This window comes from Rattus norvegicus, chromosome 16 (assembly GCF_021556685.1).
Source record: "Rattus norvegicus strain SHRSP/BbbUtx chromosome 16, alternate assembly SHRSP_T2T, whole genome shotgun sequence".
Classification (NCBI taxonomy): domain Eukaryota; kingdom Metazoa; phylum Chordata; class Mammalia; order Rodentia; family Muridae; genus Rattus; species Rattus norvegicus.
Genome location: NC_141549.1, coordinates 83,009,120 through 83,027,241, shown reverse-complemented (window position 1 = coordinate 83,027,241; position 18,122 = coordinate 83,009,120). Strand labels below are relative to the sequence as shown.

At 46.7% G+C, this 18,122-nt stretch overlaps 2 protein-coding genes across 3 annotated transcripts in view; one reads left to right on the top strand and one right to left on the bottom strand.

Moving 5' to 3' along the window:
- Window positions 1-18,122, bottom strand: part of Erich1 (glutamate-rich 1) — a gene marked incomplete at its 5' end in the record, with an annotated part of 52,793,804 nt that overhangs the window by 637,122 nt on the left and 52,138,560 nt on the right.
- Dlgap2 (DLG associated protein 2) overlaps window positions 1-18,122 on the top strand; it is a 710,212-nt gene that overhangs the window by 567,970 nt on the left and 124,120 nt on the right. For all 3 annotated transcript variants that reach the window (XM_087587398.1, XM_087587397.1, NM_053901.2), the window contains 1 exon segment: window positions 5,048-5,113. In XM_087587398.1, the coding sequence (XP_087443524.1) occupies window positions 5,048-5,113 (66 nt within the window).

Below are 18,122 nucleotides of genomic sequence, written 5' to 3'. Positions count from 1 at the left end.
GTTAGAGCAGAGCGGTAGTAGAGCTAGAGTAGAGTTAGAGCAGAGCTGTAGTAGAGATAGAGTAGAGCTGTAGTAGAGCTATAGTAGAGCTAGAGTAGGGCTAGATAGAGTAGGGATGTGGTAGAGCTAGAGTAGAGCTGTAGTAGAGTTGTAGTAGAACTGTGGTAGAGCTAGAGCAGAGCTGTAGTAGAGCTAGAGTATAGTTAGAGCAGAGCTGTAGTTGAGCCATAGTAGAGTTAGAGTAGAGCTAAAGTAGAGTTAGAGCAGAGCTGTAGTAGAGCTAGAGCAGAGCTGTAGTAGAGCCATAGTAGAGTTAGAGTAGAGCTAGAGTAGAGCTAGAGCAGAGCTGTAGTAGAGCTAGAGCAGAGCTAGAGTAGAGCTAGAGTAGATTTAGAGCAGAGCTGTAGTAGAGCTAGAGTAGAGCTGTAGTAGAGCTAGAGTAGAGCTGTAGTAGAGCTAGAGTAGAGTTAGAGCAGAGCTGTAGTAGAGCTAGAGTGGAACTATGGGAATCAGAAGCTTCACTGCAGTTGCAAAGATGCTTCTCCTACCACCTTAGAGCCCTAAAGAGGCTGAAACATGAAGGAGTGGGCAGTTTACAGAACCATCTGTCACCAGGGAAAGCAGGGAAATACAACTGAGTTCTGTACAGGTCCCACCCAGCTTTGAGTGATGAGGGTCAGGTTTTGATACTTTGACCTAGAAGCAGAAGTTCTACATTTTAATACCAGTGTGAAAGAAGATGGGCATTGGACCAAAACTTATATCATGCAGCAGTTAAATGAAGTACCTACCCTCTAGAAACAAAGAGAAGTCAGGACCTTCATCTGCCTTTGCTCTTGGCAGACATACCCTCTCCTACAGTTTTCTCTACCCTCTACCTGGGTTGACTTATCCCCATTACCTGAGCTGACTGTGCCCTCTACCTGGTGTTATAACCCCTCCTTGAGTTAACTCTACCCTCTGCTGTCCACAGAGAAAGTAAAGTGACACTTTCACTCTCCTCCCACAAACATAGGAGCCATGCCATTCACAGAGAACACCAGCACCATCCTCCCAGAGACATCTGCACACAGGAACCACATTGTCTACAGAGGCAAAATGCTATCCACACCACCCTCCCACAGATGCTGGACACAGGAGCTGTACTGGACTGTGCACTGCCTTCTTGAGACTATGACCCTTTCTTAGAAGTGATCTCCTGGCCCAACAGTCTACCCAATCATTCCTTTTGTGTCGTCTGCCTTTTTGTCCGAAGATTTATAATTTATGTCACCCCGGTCCTCAGAGTCCCCATGGAATCTCCAGGTACTGCCACTCTGGCATTAATGACAGAACTGTGGAACTTCTGCTATTGATAGAGAAGAAAGAAGGTCTGGAAGCAGGGATAGCTGAGACAGTGTGTCCCCTGAGGGTATGCTCAACTTCCCTGACTTGCATCTTCTTCCACGAAGCTTCAGTGATATAACTATGTGGTTCCAATGGTCGGAGGACCCTGCTCCAGCATGAGCCATCTTTGTCCACCTTCAAGAGAGGATGAGTGGCTGGTACTCTGGACAGCTCATCATTGTGAGAAGCAAGCATGGTATATGGAACCATGCATCCTGTTAGATGCAGTCTTACACATGTCAGAGCTGTGTGGGAAGCTTGAGAACTAAGTGGAGCAGGAGAGTTTTTAACCTGTAACTCGCAGGCAGATTCAGAGAAAGGGAAAACCACACCTGTATCTTGTGTTCAAAGGAAGGAGAGAATGCACGGCAGGCTCATGGAAGCTGTGCCTCTAGTCTAGAGCTTGGTACAACCCCTCTTGCCATATAAAAGCGCCACGAAGACCCTGTCCACAGATCCTTCCCCCTGCCTCATCTCTTGTAAGCACTTTTCATGGAGCTGAAGGGTTGAACCTTGGAAGAGGGGCTGTAACACAGAATTTTAGAAAGGTCTTTTTTCCACACAGAAAAGACCCAAAAGGTCTCTGGTCACACTCTTCCAAGCACATCGAGCATTTAGTTCCAGTGAGAAAGAAAAATAAGTCGTAAAGTAAAGTGAGCCAGAAACGCTTCTGAGGGAGCGATGTGAATGGAGGAAACTCTGAGATCCAGGACAGCGAGAGTCTCCGATGAGGACCGATGCTCATTAGACGCATTCACAGGGATAAGTGGGTAGCTTGCAGGACTTTCCACAGACAGCACTTGCCTAGTTCTGCTAAGGATATGATGGAAACCGAGCATGGTGTCAGATACAGGCACTATTAATTTTATAGCACTGATTAATCTCACACGCAATCTCACCGCTCTCCGGGTCCAAGATCCATTGGCCTTGAACATGGAAAGATGAAGAGGCTGGGTCAAGGAGGCTTGCAATCACCCAGATTCAGAATGCCTGAGAGCCTGGCTAATGGCACAATTGTTCTTCTGCCCCAGCCATAGCCTGTCTCAGATTGTGCAACTTACCTTTTCTGTTAAAGCTGAAGTGAAGCAGTTTTCTTTAATGAGTATAAAGACAGACAGATGGACAGACAGACACACACACAGAGAGGGGGGGCAGGGACAGAAACAGGGAGACAGAGAGGTAGAGAAAGGGAAGAAGAAAGACAGAGAGATAGAGACAGAGACAGAGAGACAGAGAGGTAGATAAAGGGAGGAAGAGAGAGACAAAGACAGAGAGATAGAGACAGAGAGACAGAGAGAAACAGAGAGGGAGGGAGAGATAAAGAGAGATCAAGATCAAGACTGAGATCTGCTGATCACCAGTACTCCCATGTCTTCGAGGCTATAAAGGGGCAGATATGGGCTTCCTAGTATAATTAGGATGGTCATCCAACTTGACACGCCTTTGCCTCCTCTGCGTCAACATCATGCCTCCCATTCCTCACCCATTTATTGGCACCCAGTACACAGACACTGAGACTGTAGACAAGTTGACAAGGACACTCATGTCACCTGTGGCCTTCTGTCTGAGCAGGACACTTGCCTGCACAGATCAGAGACTTGGAGTAGGAATATGGCAGAAAGAACACTTGGCCTGATAATCCAAAGCCTGGCTGGACAAGGAAGGGCTGTGTGGCATCTACAGCAAGGCAGTGTTTGTCAGCCCTGAGGTGGCAAATACAAGGACGTCTGCTTGCCTTGTTTTACACCTGGGCCTTAGTTGACCCACATCGCAAGACTTCCTGTTAACATAATGTGACCAACAGGAGTCAAAGTAAATGATAAAGACCATCGCTTCTGTGCCTAAAACTCGGGACTGACCATAAACTCTCCTACCATCCCTTTTCCCCCATCAGCTCTGTGAGCTGTGACACCGGCATTGTGGTATGATCAGCCTTGTTGTGCTTTCCGTGCTGTCCATTTTCTCAGCACCATTGCTAGCTAAGCATCCAGCAATGTAACGTTACCTCCCATTCAGATCTTCCCTGTTAAATCTCGTTGCATACACAAGAGTGTGTAGGATGAGGGAAGGTACGAGAACTGACTCACGGTCTGTAGCAGAGCTCCTTCTGCCTTTGAGATAACACTGGGTAGCAGCTGTCTCCATGGAGACTGTACTGGGTTAGAACTGGCTATGGTGCTGAGTCTTAGTGTGGGCTCAGAACCTACCATATCCCTAATGGGCTTGCCTATCTGCTTGTTGGAGAGCATAATAAAGTATGTGGAAAGTCTACACAGTTAGGTACTACAAAGCTGGAAGAAATCGTCTTAATGAAATACTGAACCTGAGTCCAGAAGGTGGTTATTGCACACCTGTGTTTTCTCGGGGTCAGGAGAGCGTAGGACATGAAATTTGACTTCTTTATTCAAGGAGGCTCTAGCTTGGTCCTCAGCATCTTCCATGACAAACCTGCCTCTTTCTTCTCCGAAGTTCCTGTGTAGCAACAGCTGGTGATGTGCTGCCTCAGGGGTAGTGACAGTGGAGTATGTAGATCCAGTCATCATACACTGTGTGGATCCTGTTCATTCTACAATGTAATTAGGGGTGTTCTCTCCCAGAGGAGATGTGTACCCAATCTCAGAGCCTTTCCACCGATGCTGGAAGCCCCCCACAAATGCACAAATATGGGGTCTAAAATTGTAGTTATATTTATAGATGTATGTCAGATTGGTGACATATTGTGTAGATACCTCTGCGTATTCATGATTCCATCATTTTGATGCACAGCCCCACCTGTATGTGTGGCGTGATGTGGCACACGTCAGTCTGAGTTGCTTCTCCATGTTCCGATGAGCACATTGCAGACTATGGATCAGTGCAGGGCAGGCCATCCCAGGCACTGAACTCAGCACATGTGGATGCCTGGCATCTCTTTAAACCACACCCTGGAGTGCTGTGCAGAAAAGTGGAAGAGGGTCCACACACCTAGCCCAGGTCCCCAGGAGCTGGTTGGATAAGACCATGTATCCATTCACCTTCCCACTCTGTCTGCAGACACGCAGGGAAGAGAGCTGAAATGACACATGCCATGATCATGCTAAGACAGCAGTGTCTCTGCTTCACAAGCCAGAGAAAGCAACTAAAAGTGAGTGTGAGGACCTGGGCTGGCCTCTCACAAAAGGAGAAGTTGATGCCCATGACAAATCCACCCAGAATGAACTTACATTAAGCATTAAAGCAACCACCGCACAGTGAACATGCAAGAATGGGATGTGGGTACAATTGTAATCACTGGAGTTGGGGGTTTCTCTTTTGGGGTGACTCACACTCATTAGGACTTGACTAGTCAAGGAGGTCAGGCCAACAATGGTCAGGACATCTCAGCAGCCTATACTGATGCTAAGGAGATAAAATATGCCCAGAGGCATATAGGGAAGTTAAGATGTGTTTGCAAATGTTCTGCAGGGAACCTCAGAGAGGAGTGGGCCACACGTGGGGTCTTGGGGCTGTCACAGAATGTTACAGCTGCTCTAAGGTTATCCATACAAGACACCGAGCTTTGAGCACCGCCATGGGAAGAAACGGAAATGTGTCTCTGTGTCTGTCAAGTGTCTCAGCCACGGGTAATGGCAGCAACTTCACCGGAACTATAGTAAGCTTGTCTTTCTCTTGTGTCTTGCAGAGGAGGAAGGAGGAGACTTGGCCCAGCCGGGCCTCAGCTTCCCGGGCCCGGCAGAAGAGGACATAGGTAAAGTGAAGTGGCTGACAGAGGGTGGGGGTGCACTGACTGACTGCTCAGGGTCCCACAACCTCCATCTCACCCCATCACTGGGAAACTCACAGTAAACTTGCTAAGCACGCCCGGAATGTGGTGGCAGTGGGACTAGAGAGGCTGTGCTGATGCTCTTACACAAACAGTAAAATCTCGAGAATCCCTTGTGAGAAAAGGGCTTCCCGGACCCACATGTTGATGGGTTAAAGACATAAGACTGCAGAAACCATGTGTAGACAAACCCCCTTCACCCACCCCAGGCTCAAAGGAGGCCAGCAGCCCCAGTCTCTACTGGAAGTGGTTGATGCCTTGGGCCAGCACAGTGCAGGCTGAGGTAGATGCTGGTTCATCAGGAGCCTGTTGGAGAACATGTATCACCTCCCCTCCCCCGAGTGCTCAGATCGGTCTCCCCTGGGACTATCATTTGATGCCACTCCTGACACAAAGGGTTGGTGCCACTTAGGGCTATTGGTCAGTTAGCAGGGAGTTCTACTCATGAGGGCAACCGCCACAGCCAGAGATGCAGAGAGTTGAGTAAATCCAACATCAAACATTAATCAGATGGGGAACCCCAGTGTGGCTCTGGGCTCCGTTCTATTGCATACTCCACTTCGGGGTCAGGTGTTCTCTGAATGACACCAGGCCACAGACTTACAATGCACAGACAGGTCATGGGGTAAGCCCCTGCTTGCTTCTTTTTGTTTGCTTGAGACAGTTTTATGCTACAGCCTAGGCTGGCCGCAAGCATACACAGTCCTCCTAACCCAGCCTCCACAGTGCTTGGATTTACATACAGACTTGAGCCACCATACCCAACCTAGGCAAATCTTTCAATGGGGACTTCTCCTTAGTTTTCTTCAGGCCACCACACGCAAGGACCATGTTGCTCATCTGACTGGCATAAGTAACACTGGATACTCAAGGAGCCCTCTTTGCATGGGCTATGGCTTATTTCAAAGAAAGCTCTGTCCCCTCCAGGTTCTGAAACAGCTTGCTCTTCAACTTTAAGCTTACAGAATGGTTGCCTAAGTCCGCAACAGTGTGGGAGCTCGCACCGGCTAGGGGCTCCAGACTCACTTAGTTTTTCTCATTGAGACCAAAAGGAGCAATTGTGGTAGCAGTTGTGGTAGCGGTTCCATTCTTCCCCCATGACAGACAACGCAGGTGGGAATTTCCCCCCAAGGGCCTGTTCCCCAGGCAGCAGGAGCTTGTGACTCGGTGCATTGGCCTCCAGGGACAGGTATGGATGCAGAACATCGAGAGCCCTGGTCTTAGTGCAGGAACCTAGAAAGGATATTATCTCAGGGAAGCCAGGAGCTGGGGCTTGCCTTGGCTGCGGAGGGCTAGCTTATCCCTGAGTTACAGAGAGTGACATTGAGGGGCTGTAGCCGGGGTTGTTGTCCTACTAAGAGTGGTGCACAGATTTGGCCTGCACGTCATGATGTCAGAGAGGGAACAGAATTAACCATTCTTCCTATTGTCACTGTAGAGTTTAGGGCTTGGTACACTCACGGCGTGCAACAACTGATACACCCGTGTGTCTACAGAGCTCACCACTTGCTCCTAATAGAAGCTGTGCCCCTCCAACAGCCCCCAACATCCTATTCTCTGTTTCTATGGATCCGCCTACACTGAGCTCTTTAATGAGTTTGTCTTCCAGTGACTGGTTTATTTCACTGAGCATGAGGTCTTCTAGGTTATTCTGTGTTGGAACATGGTAGGATTTCATATTTAGAGCTGGGTACTATCCCACAGTGTCTGAACCATACCATGCTCCTCTGTTTATCCATCAAGGGCCATGTCGCTGTCTCTGGTTGAGCTGCTGGGCACAGAACTATAGAAGCACAGTTTGCCAACATCTCTTACCCTGTGCTTCCGCTGCTCTAGTCATGCGTGCACTGTGGTATGGCTGTACCACGTGGCAAGCCAACGCTCGCTGTCCTGAAACTCCAGCCTGCTGTTCGGGGATAAGGTCATTATAAGAATAAAAAGGAGCAGTCAGTTCTGGAAACTTCGGGTACCAAGAAACAGCAGGGTGTGGTGATTTCTGATTTCCAGGTGCTCTCTGGGTTCCTGTGTGAAGTGGGGTGAAGGGCAGGGGTCCTAAGTTTAGGAAAAGCACCAGCAGCCTCTCTGGACATCTGGAAGAGGAGGAATACATACTTGGAGTGTGCCTGTGTAACTGTGGTTGGCTCTGAGGCAGAAGCAAATGCTCAGGGAAGCCTCCTTGAAGCACCAGAGCCTAACCACAACCAGCTTCTGTCACTGTGTGTGCTGGCAAGGCTTTGTCAACTTGACAGAAGTTAAAGTTATTTTGGGAAGATGAACCTCATTTGTGGAAATGCCTCCCTCAGACTGTGTGCGGGTGAGTCTGTAAGCTATGTTCTTGATAATGGTTGATGTGGAAGAGCCCAGCTCACCGCAGGCAGTCTTACCCCAGACTGGTGCTCTCGGGTTGTCTAAGATAGCAGCCTGAGCAAGCCTCCTCATCAAGCCCATAAGCAGCATCCCTCTATGGCTTCTACAGTCCTTGCTTCTAGGTTCCTACTAAAGTTCCTTCCCATCTTGACGTCCTTCTACGGTGGGCTGTCTTGTGGAAGTGTAAGCCAGATAAGTCCTCCCCAGGTTGCTTTTGGTCATGGTGCTCTATCATACCAATCACCCAACCAAGAAACCTAACTAAGGCAGAAATTGGTACTGTGTTTGTGAGATATTGCCATGACAGACAACAGGATTGTAGAAGGACGTTGGTACTTTATGCTAGAAAAGCTATTGAGTGTTCAGACCACAATAGGTTATTGGAAGAATGTATAATATGATGCAAAAGTATAGTTAATGGAGGCCTGTCTTGCAAAATATCCAAGAGCAGTGTGAGAGGCCCCTAAATACACTGTTGAGACTGTTAAATATTTTGGATTAAGAATCTGATTCTGCTCAGTTGAGGCTGAAGAATTGGCTGTGATTAGAAAGAGTCCATAATTACTTAAGTGAAACCTTTGGGGTTTTGGGAACAATTGATAGTGGTCAGCTAAGGCTAAGGAATCAGCTGTGATTAAGGAAATACAAGCATTGTTGAGGTGAATTCTTCTGGTAAGTGTTTCCTCGGAATCAGCACATAAAAGCTATGGTCCAGAAGTGGCCACGAATTTACCACATGTTGGCAGCCCAATTTAGTAATGTGTGTGAGTTTCCCAGGTAATGCTGGTCCATGGAGGGGTCATGCAGAGTAACCGAGGCTTGTTACTAGTGGTAAGATAGCCGTTGGAAAGGGTGTAGCCTCAGTTGCGGAAGAAGTTGCAGGATCGAAAAGGTCTTGGAGAGAAGTTGAGGCCTGGTACCATGTGTCAGGGTCAGAGTCTCTGAAGAGAGGTCCAGAGAGGCTGCTGGTGAAGGTAAGGACCAGTTACGCTGGAGGGCCCAGCATTTGGAGATGCTAATACCATGTGATGCCTTCCAAAGAAAGCAGCAGGTGTGGAATGTAGCCTGCTTGAGCCTGGAGACAAGCTGTGTGTGCTGTGGTTTGCAGAACTTGAGAAGTGGAATTGCCCAGGCCCTTGGGAGCCCAGATGATCCAGAGTGGATCCCATATGCCAAGCATTGAGCTTTTTGCACTGTGGATTTTGCCTTTTTTTTTTTTTAATTTGATTGCAGCTCTGTGCTCATTCTCCCTTCTAGAGGAAGAACTGGTTTAACTTGGTTTTGATTTTACGAGAGCCCACAGTTGAAAGACTTGGGATATTTTAGAGAAATATTTTTAAGTGTTTGAATTTTTGGAGATTATGGGATTATTAAAAGAATTTGTTTTATATTGCGATAGTAGTATAAAATATTATGGATAGATAGATCAGAAAGGGAAGATTGTGGTTTAGTAAGTGATAAGTGTGCATGTCGAGTTGACAGGGGCTCACTTGTGCTGCTGAGTTGGCTTTTTGTTTTGATGGTTTGTTTGTTGTTTGTTTGAGAAAATGACTATAAGATTCTCTGTATGCAAGTTAGAGGTGGTGCATCTTCTTGATTAATGACTAATGACAAATGATTGCTGTGAGTACTGTCACCCATGGGCAGCTGGGCCTGAGCTGTATAAGACACTCTTGGGCTTAGCCACCCATGGGGAAAGCAAGCCAGTGAGCAACGTTCCTCCATGCCTTCTGTGTCAGATCCCTGCTTTGAAGCCCTGCCCTGACTTCCTCCATGTTGGACTGTGACACAGGAATATAAGACAAACCACTGCCTTCACAGGTTGCCTTTGCTCATGGTGTTCTATCGTAATGACAGAAACCTGCCTAAGATACCACAGCTGGGAACTCCCGAAACTGGTGCCCTGCTGCCTCTGATGGGCAATGCCCGGCGCTTGGAATCTCTAGAGATCCCCTACTTGTCCTTACTGCTGAAGGGAAACCTGTGTTTGTTTTTGCATTGCTTGTTATTGTCCCTGCTTTCTTAAGTGAGCATTGAAAACTGGAATTGTATACATTATAGCATAGGATGTGACTATCAATATACACTTAAGTTGAATGATGATTAAATCAAGACCATTCACCTATCACCTCACATATTTGCGTGTTTTCTGTTGTGAGGATGTTTTCTGTTGTGAGGAAATTAAGAACTAATCTTATATACAGTGCGTTGCTATAGTTACTATCAAGATGATGAATTGTCTTCCACCAGCACCTCCCTACTCTCTACCCAGCCCCCGGTGGCCACGTTCTTCCCTCAACTCCCCAAGACCAAGCTTGAAGGTTCCACATTTTTTTCTATGCCTGGTTTAGTTTAGTTTACATGATCCTCTGGCTATTCTATGAGGCCACTAATGGCAGGACTCCTGTCTTTGTCAAGGCCGAATACTGTTCCACTGTGGATATGTATCACATTTTATTGGTTCTCTCGTCTATTGATGGGTACTAGGTTATTTCTATTTCTTGACTATTGTGAACAGTATTGTATTTCCTTCGGAGGGATACCCAGGAGTATTATGCTGGGTCACCCAGCCCACATGATAATAAAATGCACCCAGAGTTCTTGAGAGACCTGCCATGAGATAATTCCAAGCAAGAAGACTCTAATCAAATGAAAAAAGAACCTAATATCTTCTTATGTGTTACATTAGTAAAGGGTGGTTTCTAGAAATCATAGTGTACCCTTGTCTGAATAAGTGTCTGAATAAATGGAAGCATTTGAGAGCATCTGAACTCCCTGGTGCTCCCGTATGGCATAACATCCTATCATGAGAGCTGCAGGGCCTGGGAAGATAAAGGTGTCTACAGCATTTACCTCCAGTATTGGTAGCAAGGATTAATGGGGCTCATTCCCAGTGGCCACGATGAAGGAAGAAACTTGCTCTTCCCCAGGAAACCCATGTCTAGGGAAAATGCTCTTTGATGGTTCATCTTCCCTGTCTAGCTTGACTGGATCTGGGATGCTGGAGGAGGCACGCGTCTGAGTGTGACTATCAGACTGCATTGTCCCAGAATCCAAGACCAAATAAAAAGGAAGACAAAGAGAGAGCTCTGAGCAGCAGCTCTCTGACTCCTGGCTGAGGGTTTGATGGGAGCAGCTGCCTTACGCTCTTGTAGCGCTTTCCCCGCTGTGATGGATGGTCCCTTCAAACTGTGAGCCCAAATAAATAAATCCTTCCTTCCTTAAGTTGCCTTTGTGACATGTTTTTCAAGACAATATGAAAATTAACTAATATACTGTCGGGTATTAAGCTGACCTCTCAGTAATTGGTGTGAGGGTTCCGCTTACTTTATACGATGTTATAGTTGGACTTCCTCGCGTGTGGAACCAGGCAACCACAGCTGGAGAGCATTTGAAAAGCATTTCTTCCGAGCATGTGCAGGCTCCTTGTCATTTCCCTGTAAACAGTGCACAGAGCAACTCCATGCTTGGCGATTACATGGCACGTCCTATTTCAAGCTTGAATATTCTTTCTGGATATTCTTGGGAATCTGGAGCCATCCCCCATCATGCAGCAGGTGACTCTGGTTCTAAAGGCCTTGTTTCTTCATTTTCTGAGATGTTAGGTTGAACTGTAAAGGGCTCGTCATTTGTTCACATTTATGTGGAGCGTGGTGAACATTTATTGTTTGCATGGATAGGTTATTTGCAAAGTTAAATGGGGGGAAATGTGGGGAAATCCTATATATGAGACCTAACCCCAAGGTGGCGGAGGTGGGGGTCGCTTTCTTACATTGCAACTTTAAAATACATTAATATAACACCTCCTGCTCAAGACCCTATACACAGGCAAACATATACACTGTGGAATCTTCGGGGCTGAGTAGGTGGCTCATTGGTTAAAGGCTTACTCCCTAGGTGTGGGGACTGGAGTTTCGATACCCAGAATACGTGTAAATATTGGGAGGGTATGATGGTCTGCCTGTAAATCTAACCCTAGAAGGCAGAAACAGGAGATTCCCCAGAGCCAACTGTTTAGAAAAGCGCGCTACTGGCAAGCTCTGGTTTTGATTGAAAGACTGTCTCATTATGTGTCTCATCTAAGATGGACACAGAATCAATGACTCTCGGCATCTGCCTTGTACCTCCAGATGCCCACCACACACAGGGGAATAGAGAAAAGGGCTTCTCCAGACGATGTGACCTTACACAGCTTCACCTTAATATGTCATACTGAGTGCAAGAGAATCCCACAGAGATGAGGATGCTTTCCTGTGTAATGAGAACACCCTTCCAGATGTCTGTATCAGTGTTCTTTTATAAGCAGGGACAGGTATCTGTGATGGGCAGCATTAACTGTCAAGTTGACGAAATCTAGGATTCCCTAAGAGATGGCCTCTGGGATGTTATCTTGGGTTAATTGACTTGAGAAAATCCGCCCACAGTGGGCAGCACCATTCCCCAGATGGGTTCCTGGACTGTGTGAGCGGAGAAAGGGGTGAAGCAGCACAAGAATAGATAAGTATCACTGTCTCTTCCCTGATCAGGGATGCTATATGACCGGCTGCTCCAACCCCACTCCCTGCTACCTTGACTTCCTCACCAGTATTGACTGTAACTTGACCTAAGAGCCAAAATAAAGTATTCTTTCTGTGAGTTGCTATTAACAGGGTTTTTGATCATAGTAACAAAGACAGCACCCACATAGCTTTGTAACATTTTTAAATGCTCACACGTGTTCTTTCACTTAGTTTCTAGAGTCCGTGGAAATGGTGTCATAGAATGGCATTCTTCTGTCGGGAAGACGACCACCGTCTTTAGGGCCCCCACTTAGCCTCTGGCTCAGCAGCTGAGTTCTGCCTCACAGCTCTGCCTCTTTTCCTCACCCTCTAAGTGCTTTTATTCTATAGCTCCCTGGTCGCTAGACCAATAGGATTGCAGAAGCCATCCTGAGACTGTCCCTCCTCCATGTGTGATACGGGGCAAAATTGTCAAATACTGTGGAAGAGGACTGAGAAGCCAACCTCCAGTAGTCCCGTTGGATAATTCAAGAGAACTTATTTTCATTATTCTATTTTAGTTTAATGTTTAATTTTTCAACTCAATTTTAAGAAGGTGATTCTTGCTGCGTAGCCCAGGCTACCCTCAAACTTACAGTAATCCTTCTATCTCAACCTCCCAAGTGCTGGCATGACAGACATGAGCCATCATAGTCATAATTCCAATTTAAATTTTCGTTCCTATGCAAACAATCAGCATAGAATTTAGAGCCAGGGATACTGAGGGCTCCTGGAGGTCAAAGGGGTGCGGTGTTCATGGACTGGCGCTCTGCTCTCAAGTGTCAGTTTCCAGCTGTACCAAGCCTAGACCCTGGCCAGGATGTTGCTTGGGACTCCCTTTGCCACTTAGGACCCTTATTGGCACCTTCCCGAATGCCTCAGTTATGGAGTAAGTGTGACGGTATAAAGGATGAAGACTGGCAGCCCAGTGCAACAGAGGGCGTGTAAGGAAAGAGTATGTAGCCGAGGCTGGGAAAGCAAGGCAACGTGTCCAGAAACCAAGCTAGAGCTGAGGGCCCAGGAAGGTACAAGAAGGCAACAAAGACAGTTGCAGGAATGGGGGGTGGCTTTCTGAAAGCTACTAAGCCCGTGCTGATAGCTAGGCAATCGGAGCTGGATCTGAGTGGGAAGGGTCTCCTGTGGGCAGTGGCTTGATCTGGGGACGCAAGAGCTGTACTTACGTACCCGCAGTCACAGTAGGTAAGTCATCTCACGGTTCCACCGGGGAGCACTCAAAACTGAGTTCAGGACAAAATAAGGCCGGGTACGGTGTGGCACCAGCTGCTGGGTTCACCTTCTGAAGGGCTCAGGAGAGACCACCCAGGGCTATGGTGTGCAGGAGGTCATGTCATGACCAGTGCTGGAGCAGGTGGCTTATAGGCTCACCAGGCCCTGGAGGTAGATGACAGAAGGGAGAGGCCAAGAGGGAGAGATGAGTCAGGACTCCTTGGGCACACCAGCCAGATGCTGTTTTCAACCCCGGGCTCTTGCAAAGTACAGAATAACAAAGTTCATATGTGGTTCTCCTGGAGCCTTCCAGAAAGGAGAGAGCCGGATGCTTCTACTAAAAAGCTGCACATTCTTGTGGAATGTGGTCGGCCCACAAGGTGCCAGGTATTACAGATCTCTGATTTGTGATTTATTTGTTTCATTACACTTTAATAAAACACGGAGAGTGTTGTTTTTCTCTTCGGTTCCTAACTAGGTTTTGGGGTTCACCTTTCTTCACATGGAGCATTAGTTAGCATAAACTGCAAGTTCTCATTTCCAAGGGAACTGTCAGTAAAAGACAAGACCATAACACCAGACAGTGCCTGCCCCAGGGCGCCCCTTCCCTCCTAGACTTGCAAGTCAGCCTGGTTAGCATGTCAAGTGCTCTCTGCCTGACGCTGACTTCTCCTTTCTCATATGTCCCTGGGACTCACTTGAGTGTTAATCTCAGATATGAACACCAGGCATAGGTACCTCTGTCTGTATTTTTGAGTGCTGGCCAGACCTCCTGAACTATATAGGTAGAAGTGTGTTTCCTGCACCTGGCTCTATGCCCTTTCAAATGAAGCAAGGAATGCTCACCGACTCCCGCAGTTTGTAGCTTGACCACCACGATGGCCACGCATACTAAATAAATAAATAGAAAGGCACGTGGACCTTTGGACAAGGGATGGCTCGTTGTCACCATCTCTACTACCACTGTGGCACTGTGACTGCGTAGCGTCACCAGCAATATCTTTGAGCAGAGCTGCAGGAAGGAAATGTGGAGCACGGTACAGGGACGGTGGCTCAGTATGCTGCCAACAGGCACCTGCCTAGATCAACGTCATCAGAGAACATGAATCCAGTGACGACTGAGGCCCTTTGCAAACTGCACCATCTGAAAAAAATGCCACATGCATTTTTCTATCTGGAATAGCCTCTGTGACTAGGGCTTTGCTTTGTGTACAAGTCATCAGTGGGCTACAGTGGTGGGAGTGTTCAAAACTAAGTCCAGATTTGTGCAAGGTATTTGTCCTCTGGGTGGAAACAAATGGAACTGAGCGGGCCTTTCCTGAGAGTGAGGGCCTGCTTAGTGATGTGCAGGATGCTATCTGTGCGTAGGGAGAGTGAACTCCAGACCTAAGGAAGTGTCTCTACAGGAAGAGGAAGTTAGGGTTAGCTGCCAAATCCTTGACTTCCTGGAAACTATAGTTTTGGGGAAAGAAAAGCAGCAGATGCTCTGTCGTGGATTAGAGTCCGGGGGATGATACCAGCTTTGATGTGTCTGTGCTTCCCTGAAGGAGGTGGCAGAGATGAGAAGGTCCTCAGTGCTTCTGAATACCTTGTATCATCCCGGGACCCTGGGTCAGCGTGTTCTGTCCTAGGTAAGCCTGTGAATATAGCAAGTGTCTGCTACCCATAAGTCAGGAGACTGCAGTGTAGAAGACAAGGGATTTGTCCAATGGTTATTCTAGTTCTGAGCCAAGAGAAACCATGTGGGATCTTCTGGTTCCCATTTCCTCTGGTGTCCAGCATATAAACAACATTCACTCCATTTGCCACCTGGTATTGAATCGGGTGTTATCTAATTTAATTAAAAAGTATGCATGGGGAAAAAGAACACAGCACCAACATGCCTGCAATACATATGTTTCCATGCTAAATCCGTGTGACGTGCCTCTGTGAGCTGACATGCTTAAATCTCTCAGTGTTTCCTGAGGCCGTTAGTTCAGCTTAAAACCCGCCCCATGACAGAAGCATGTGCACTTTCATTGTGAAACCCAAAAGTAAATTTCCTTAGTAAGAAACCAGTTTCCTTGGAAATGAGAACTTGCAGTTTGAGATAACGAATATGATATATGAACAAATGTGAGCCCCCAAACCTCGTTAGGAACTGAGAAGAGAAACACTGCTCTCCAAGTTTTATGAAAGTATAAAAAAACATGAATATGTAACATACAATGAACACCGGTCAACCAGCTAGTGGTCGCACTGATTAGACTAACTCGCCATCTTTAGAAGGCCCTTGGGATCAGAGTTGTCTGAATCTGAGGAAAGGCAGAGACCTGTGGTCCCCTCTGCCTATCTCACCTGCTTCCCAGGAGAGGTAGTAGAGGAGACACCTGGACCTGAGGTCACCTGCTCATCCCGCAAACTCAGTGACATCCGAGGAGAGGAGTCTGAGCTCAATGCCAACACTTCAAACAAAAAAGTAGAAGACTTTGAAATAACTCATGAGTGTTATAACCCACCACGACAACATGACTCAACTCATTTCTTTTGCACAGCTTCCAAAGAGGAGACCCTCCCAGTTAAACACTGAAGTTCACCTTAGCAGAGTGCCTTAGTTAGGGTTTTACCGCTATGAAGAGACACCATGACCAAGGCAAGTCTTATGACGGACAACATTTAATTGGGGCTGGCTTGCAGGTTCAGAGCTTCAGTCCATCATGGTGGGAAGCATGCCATCATGTAGGCAGACTTGGTGCTGGAGGAACCGAGATTTCTACATTGCGATCCAAAGGCAGCAGAAGGGAACTGGATTCCACCTGGGCATAGCTTAAACATGTATATGAGACTTCAAAAATCCTGCCTCCATAGTGACACACTCCAACAAGGATTCACCTCCTAATAGTGCCACTCCCTGTGGGCCACCATTCAAACATAGAAGTCGGTGGGCACCAAACCTATTCAAACTACCATGCAGAGTGAGTCAGCTAGCTGAGTACCTGGTGGTGGGGTGGGCATGCTTTAGGAGTGAACACAGTGTGTCTCTGTACCATCTCCTGAAGCTTCCCCAGTTAAAGCCTAGCAGAGGACACTGAACCCCAGGTTCCAAACCCTTGACTTGTACTGTGAATCCCACCCACTCATAAAGGAAGCCACAATTTGCAGCAGCCTGAACCAACAGGGAACCAACAGGGAACACCCTCAGCTTATTCAAAGCAGGTAGCATAGTAACTGGTCTAAGCCAAGACAATGATTTACTGATAATTCTGAAATGTCTGAATGCAAATCCCTTAATACAATTTTTGTGCATGAAGAGCCCTCATCAAGGTCTAGTACATCCTGAAAATTAACTGGACAAATGCATGGCCGTTTTTAACATTTTATGGTAAAAAACTCAAAATTCGGATTCTGAGTATGGGTTCTCAAGGGGGTCTGAACCTGGATAGTGTGTGCCTAGAATTCAAATACTGAAATTTTGCGCCTTCGCGGAACATGTTTCTTGACCTCTCAGTGACCCAGTGGCGGTGCATAAGTTGGTCCAGGGACACAGTCTGAGCCATGGGGAGATCACAAAAACAAGGTCTATATGTTTCAGCCACATCAGAGGATGACGGGTGAAAACTAGTGTCTGCCCTCTGAGTCTCACTGTTCGCCACTGGCCTTCTCTAACGTAGGAGAAGCTAGTCTCCACAGGCAGATATTGGCTAGAAATAATTAGGCAAAATTGGTAAACCTAAAGATTAAGGCAACCAGAGCATGAGATATAAAGACAGACGCATCAGATCAACAACAGGTTTTTCTCCTTTAAAATTTTAAAAGCCAGGAGGGCATGGGATGGTTTTCCTCAGGACCTAAAATATTTAACTGCCGACCTAGATTACTGCATCCACTAAAGCTGGTTTTCAAATGAAAGGAGAAATGGAGACATTCTATAATAAACAGGAGCTAAAGGAATCCACGAGCACTATGCTAGCACTGCAGAAAATCTTTAAAGGGACACTGCAAAGAAAACGGAAAACAGCAGGAGGCTACATAGAAAGGGAAATGCTTCCTAGGAAACTGGAGAAGCAAATGGGTATTAGGAAACAAATATTACAAAATGAGAGGGATAAGTGTGTGTGTGTGTGTGTGCGTGTGTGTGTGTGTGTGTGTGTGTGTGTATCACCTTTTTATGAGACAGGAACTCTCACTGAACCTAGATCTTTTCGTCTCAGCTCAACTGACTAGGCCGAAACTTCGCTGTCACCCCACCACCGGCCTATGATCCACATGACTCAGATCCTAAGACCAATGCCAGGGTAACAAGTGTGTAGCTGCATGCCTGGCTCTTAGGTGAGGATCCAGACCCAGACCCTCATGGTTGTAAGGCAAGCACTTCACTCAGTGAGTTGTCTTCCCAGTTTGGGACACACCTATAGTAGATTCACGATCTCCGTTTTCTAATGAAGAGAAACAGACCAGCCAGCAGCCTGTAGTATAAAACAAGAGCACGGAGTAAAGGGCTGAAGCGATTCCAAACCTATCCTGTGAAGCCACGATTAGTGCAATTTCAAAACTACGTAAACACATAAACAAAAAGTAGTGTCCTTGTAAATATAGATGCCACATTTTAATAAGATACTAGCAAACTGAATGCAAAGACATCTTTGAAGGTTTTTAATATTTACATTTTTACTTTTCAGTTGAAAAATAGATCATTCAACACATTATACATTGTGGTCAAATTGGACTTGTTCGAGGAACGCAAGGGTGCTTCAACAAAGAACGTCAGTAAACACAGTATCAAGTGGAATCAAGATCAAAAACCACATGATCATCTCTGTAGA